Below are 6494 nucleotides of genomic sequence, written 5' to 3'. Positions count from 1 at the left end.
GGATTTCAACAGTAGACCCTCGCTCACTGCCCTATATTGCAGCCACAAAAAACAAGACACGACCAATAATCAATATTATGATTTCTGAGGAGTATCATCAAGTCCCATCCACCACAATGAGCATGCATGCATGCAACCCCATACCAAGCTCTCAATACAACAACCACCTCTTTGGCTACTTCCCCCTTCATTACTTTACCCAATTTCCCACTATAAAAAGAACCCGACCCTCACACACTTTTCATCACCATCACAAGTAGCCAAGCCTCAATAGAGTTATAAGCTAATAAGCTTGGCTGGATAGCTAGCTAGCTTTCATAACTTAGCAAAATCAACAAAGGCTAGCTACCTAGCAATTCTTATTAATTAGTTGACTAGTTATCTTCTTCATCATCAAATAGAATGGAAACCATCAACCACATCATCAACGGCAACGGCAACGGCAATGGTAATAACCACGGTTACACCAATGGTAATAACCATGCCGTATATGAAACCGAACAAGATACCATCGTCACCACGGAACGAAAATCAATCAAAGCTCGCCTCCAAGACGGTGATTGCTTGTACGGTATGTCGTTTCTTAGCTTCTGCCCTACGATGGTTGAGATAGCAGGATGGTCTGGCTATGACTTCGTTATCCTTGACCTCGAGCACGGCTTCGGAGGCATCTCTGAAGGCCTGCGATGCATCCATGCACTCACTGCGGCCAACACACCGGTCATCGTTCGTGTGCCGGAGCTTTCGCACGTGTGGGTCAAGAAAGTGCTCGACCTTGGTCCCCAAGGCATTATCTTCCCCCTCGTTGACGGCCCCGAATCAGCCAAGAAGGCCGTCTCCTATTGCAGGTATAAGTCAATAATTTCTCATATATTTATACTAAAATTGAGTAACTAATAAACTATTATATTGAAACGTATGGATATTTGATGTTCATAAATAAACTTTGATTAAATGGTTATTTTACTAAAACTAAGTAAATAATATGTATACAAATATATAATAATTATTTAATAAATAACTTTTTATGTTTATTTTGAATATTTAAAATCACCTTATAAATATATTTATGTAATTTTTTCTTTACCAAAGATAAGGGAGACTCAAATCCGCGATCTCTTAAATAAGTATGGCGAGATTATGTCATTTAAATTATAACTGATTGGCATTTATATAAGTTGTTATGATTAATAAAAATATTTTTTTATACTAAAATCAATTAATAAAATTAGTTATTATATATTTATATATAAATACGTATATTATTTAACTCATTTTTTAATATGTATTTTCTATTTTAATATAATTTTATGTTAATGATTGATTTTAGTATATATTTAACATAATCGTAAAATTAATCCCACTATTATTCTAACTCCTTTGTTGATGGTAAAAATATCTTTCTAATAAATATATGTTATTTAATTTATTTTTAATATATATTTTATATTTAATATATATTATACGACAATAGTTAAGTTGAAAATTCGATTTTACTATATATTTAATGTGGTTGAAAATTAATATACGATTATGTATAAAGTCAATTTCAATAAATTAATTAAAAATAAGTTTATTATAAAATAAAATAAAAAATAATTTTTTATTATTTTAATTTCTTAAATTTTAAACTAAAAAATAAAAAAATTAACTTATACTATAGTTGGATCTTTAAACTTTTTCCATAATATATATTGAAAGAGAAAGTATTAGAAACTAATACTAATTGTATACAATGTGTATAATGAGTTGATTATTTTTATTAAGGGTGAGTGGCGTGTGATAAGTCAAGTAGCAACGGTGAAATGAGATGATAAAATGGGGTGATCGCCGGTTGAAAAAGAAGAGAATATTGGAGTGAAATGCTTTACTAAATTAAGATTTCAAATGGTTATTTTTTTAAAATAATTAACTGAATTTTTTAAAATTTTAAAATTTGAAATTGGAGAATTTAAAATTTAAAATTTGATCTGAAATAATTGAATGAAAGTTTTTAAATTTATTATTTATTTCTATTGAACTAAATAACCAATCCATTGTATACATTATCAAAATTCTTCATTAGCTCCCTAACGGAATTCTAAGTATATATAGGAAATTGAAACATGAATATATTGCTAAACTATTAAAGTAATAATATTACATACAAATTATGACAGGTACCCTCCGAATGGAGTTCGTGGAGTGGCAACACCGATTGTAAGGGCGTCAAGGTTTGGTATTGATGAAAGCTACGCAAAGAAGTACGAGAAAGACTTGTTGATTCTGTGCCAGGTAGAGACTGCAGAGGGAGTGGAAAACGTAGAAGGAATTGCAGCCGTTGATGGGGTTGATGGAATTATGGTTGGACCATTGGATCTGAGTGCAAGTGTTGGGTGCATGCACGATCCCAGAAATGAAAAGGTGAAGGAGATGATGAGGAAGATTGAGAGCACCGTGTTAGGAATGAAGAGGAAAGAGGGCGGTGGGCCCTACTTGGCTGGCTTCGCTATGCCATTCGACGGTCCGGATCAGTTCAGGAGCCGCGGCTACAAATTGATTCGTGGGGTCACTGATGTTGGCTTGTTCAAGAACGCTTGTGTTGGCGACGTCAGCAAGTTCAACATGAACACCAATAAGATCAACGGCCAGTACTGCTAGTTTTCCAGGGTATTATGAATTGAGGCATAATATAGTGTTGAGAATATATAATGAATAAGATCTCACATACGGTGGAAGAACTTTTCTGAACTTGTTCTGTCTGTTTTGTTTTAGAAATGTTACATTGTTTCAACTTGCAATAATATATTTTTGTTTATTTAGATAAGGCAAAAAATTGGGTGTATGTGCATGACCACTTGACTTTCATCAAATTTAAAGATAGAAAAAGGAAAAAACAATAAATGAATGAGTAAAATAAAAAAAAAAAATTTCCTATATTTTTTAAGCACGTTTAATATATTTTTCAAAAACATTTCAAAAACAATTGCAACTGCTCAGTTGTAATTTTCTTTTTTTTCTTTTATTTTTTTGTCTAAGATAGGTAACTTTATTAAAATAAAGAATGGTTCAATTTGGACAAAAGACAAAGAAAAAATTGAAATAGTTCCACTAGAAATTAAATAAGTAAGATAGCTAGCACTAGCCATCATTAGCAATTGGAGAAAATATTAGGTCATCTTCATCCCCTCTTCTACCATTGTCTGCGCTAGTTTTAAGTTAAGAGATGGTGATCGACGAGATCCTTCAAATATCAATTCATTCTTTGCCTTCCAAAGCTGCCAGAGTGTAAGTTGGCCACCAGCTCGAGCTTCTTATTTGGCTCTGCGTTGCTCTTGAACTTCTCCATAGTGCTGATCCACCATCGCTAGCTCTCATTCAATGCTTATGGAACATGGATTTAGGCTTTTTGCTAAGCTTCTAGAAAATTGGGGCAAGTCAGTAGGTAGTGGATCACCGATTCATCTTGTTCATTGCACCTTGAGTTGAAAACTATGGTTGGCAATAGAAAATCAGAGGAACTCATCGATCTGAACCTTCTTGAAAAGCCGTCTTGAAAGGCTCTTAAGCTTTGCTCTGTTGGTTGCTCTTAAATGTGTTGATCCAGATGTCACAAAGAGACCTAAAATCAGACACATAATCCACATGCTTGAAGCCGACGAGATCCTATTCCATAATGTATGTTCTTTCCCTTTTTTGAATTCTGCATTATACATAACTGGAGAACAAGAGTAAGATAATTTAGTATTGCTATAATCTGATTCTCATTTATCACTTTTTTTTATCATTCCTTCTTGTAGGAACAAAAGACTGGAGAGAAATCGTTGCAATTATCATCATGAGTAAAAGGACTCTAGCAGAGATAGAAAATGAATAGATGGAGAGATCACTGATCGAAATGAAGATGATAATAGCAATAAAAATCTTGTCTATTCCACTAAGTTGAGATGATAGTTGTTAAATGGTAAATGTAGTTATGTATTTATTTAGTTTTAGTAGTTTGCCTATATTAATTTCTACTTCAATCTGGATAATATGTAATGAGTGTATTTTTGCTGCATAATTTTTCCTCCCACCACAATTTGGGATTCATTGTATACTCATTCATTATTACTAAAAATCAAAATTTTGATGTCGTCTTTCTGCTTTATAAGACAAAAGTAGCTCAAGTAGTATTTTCAAGTTGCTCAAACTGTAGTATCAAATTACTGTTGTCTCATTCGGTCCCATCATAAATTATGGCCCCATCATAAATTAAGTGCTTGTCATTTTGTGAATGTAGTTGTTATGAGCATTAGACAACAGAACATTAAATTTTAACGTGAAAAAAAATCTCCCAATGTGAGAGATAAAAAAACCACGGCAAAGTAAAAATTTTCACTATATTCCAAATCAAAGTTACAAACAAATCTTAACACTTACCAGCACTACTAAGTATACATACATAATTCTTGTACAAGAACATAAGAGCATAAACTAAATGGTGAAATCAATGATACAATAGACAACCGTTGCTTACGAACTTTTTGGCTAGAGAGTCGGATTGCAATCACACCTCAAAGTTGAAGGACTATGAGTGAAGAACTCCAGGTAAACCAAAACAAAATTTAATCATCCAATCATTCATTTGTTCAGTAGGTTAATACACTAATTGTGATGTAGAGGGACTCTCCAAAAAATGTTTGCTTGGTCCTCACACAAAGAAAAATAATAATAACCTGCTTGATAAATACACAATGATGTATTATTCCTTTTTAGCTTTAAAAACAGAACTAAAAGGGACAAATTTAACTTGAGAAAAGATTGACACAATAATAATACTGCAATGCAAAATTTTACAAAAATACTTACATATTCACCAAATTGCAACTGCTATAGAAGCTACCTAATGTACATTTTAATGGTTGAATCCAGAAAGAAAGTAGATCCTCGACCATAGCAGTTATCTATTTCTTGATGTCCCTGAAAAATCTATTTGAATTGGTATTCATAAGAAATTATATGAGATAGAGCAACTTTAAAGGGGAAAAGACTAAAAATCTATTTATAAGTAATTTGCAAGTTTTGAAAAGGATAATAACTTTCTAAGAGGAAAAAACTAAAAATCTAACTAAATTTATAAATCCTCAACCAGAGGCTTCAAAACTCAAGAAAATGAGAAAATTGAGTTTATAGAACTTCTAAGATCATTCCTACTACCGAGTACCAATGCTATATCCTATGGTGCATGGAATATAAGTGATAGTTTGAAGAGTTACTTACAAAATGTTGAATATGGATAATCATGATAGTAAGTACACTTTCTTCCTTCATCTTCTCTATAAGGAGGTGAAAGAATGTCTAGCACAACACAAAGTGTTATTGCTGTGAAACAGTGCAATTTTTCACCATACTTTGGATATAAAACCAATGTCTCGCATGGTGCATTCATGACCTTATCTACAGCTAGCGTAGCCAGACTAACTACAACAAAAAGAATTAGAACAAAATCATTTTAAAACATGGATGCAGAATAAAAAATTTTATAAGCCGCTAAATATGATATCATATTCTTTAATGTTGATAAAAAGATCTCCTAAATGAAATATACAATTATGCAATTTTAAGTCCTCAACAGTAGTAGCAATTAGCCAAAGGAAGTTTTATAGAAAAATGATTAATCCCCTAATACTGTTATTAATAATTCTCCCTAATAGATTTAAAAAATGTTGAATGCTTTTTTTTTTAAATATTTACGAGGCATTGAATACCTTTAATTTTTCACTTAATACTTTTTTTAATTTAATATTAGAAAGACTATTAAGAGTACATGTTAAGAAGATGCATCATTACACAGTGTTTTTTATATTTACATGCTCTCATACAAAAGTATGGGACAAGACAAAAATGTGTTATAACGATAAATTAGCAAAAAAATCTATTGTTCATAAGATTGAGAGTGCAATTCAACTTTGACCTATTAATTTTATGTTTATTGTATTTTTGCTTTTCTGGAAGAATTGTTGGTCATTTTTTGATTAATTCATCTGCATATATTTTATACTAAAGGCTTCCTCTTACTGAGTTTATCAAAAAAAGAAATGAAAAAGTTTTGGAATGAGTATGAATTTGGTTATGTACTATTACATGTAAGTTGTAACGACCTAGTTTTTGGTGAAACAGAGCTTTTCAGAAGTTCAGTGAAGGAAGAACCTCCAAGCACCTCTGCTATATCATCAAGCACCTCAATATATATCATCATTATGTCATCAATAAGTAAGAACCTCTTTTGACGAATTGGACTCGATTCATGAGAGAAGAGAAATAGTAATATACTATTATTATTATATTAATATTAGAGATGCTTGAATAATATTATAATATTATTTCATCTGTTTTAGTTAAAATCAGGAGATCGATTTAACCGGGTTCACAGTCTTCTGGTGCAGTTTAATACCAGCATTCTCTGATGACTTTAGTAATGCTAATGCCTCATCATATATCTTCTATTCTCATTTTAATTATGTTACTAGTGT

The 6494-nt window shown here is 31.7% G+C and overlaps 1 protein-coding gene across 1 annotated transcript; it reads left to right on the top strand.

The window, feature by feature from the left end:
* The first annotated feature begins 228 nt into the window (after positions 1-228).
* On the top strand, positions 229-2783 carry LOC112720607 (uncharacterized). Its single transcript, XM_025771598.2, has 2 exons — positions 229-848; positions 2160-2783. The coding sequence occupies exons 1-2, from the start codon at positions 403-405 to the stop codon at positions 2638-2640; spliced, it is 927 nt and encodes a 308-aa protein (XP_025627383.1). The 5' UTR covers positions 229-402; the 3' UTR covers positions 2641-2783.
* The last annotated feature ends 3711 nt before the right edge of the window (positions 2784-6494 follow it).

This window comes from Arachis hypogaea, chromosome 11 (assembly GCF_003086295.3).
Source record: "Arachis hypogaea cultivar Tifrunner chromosome 11, arahy.Tifrunner.gnm2.J5K5, whole genome shotgun sequence".
Lineage (NCBI taxonomy): Eukaryota > Viridiplantae > Streptophyta > Magnoliopsida > Fabales > Fabaceae > Arachis > Arachis hypogaea.
Note: the sequence above shows the minus strand (reverse complement) of the source record. Positions and strands in the feature narration are given on the sequence as shown.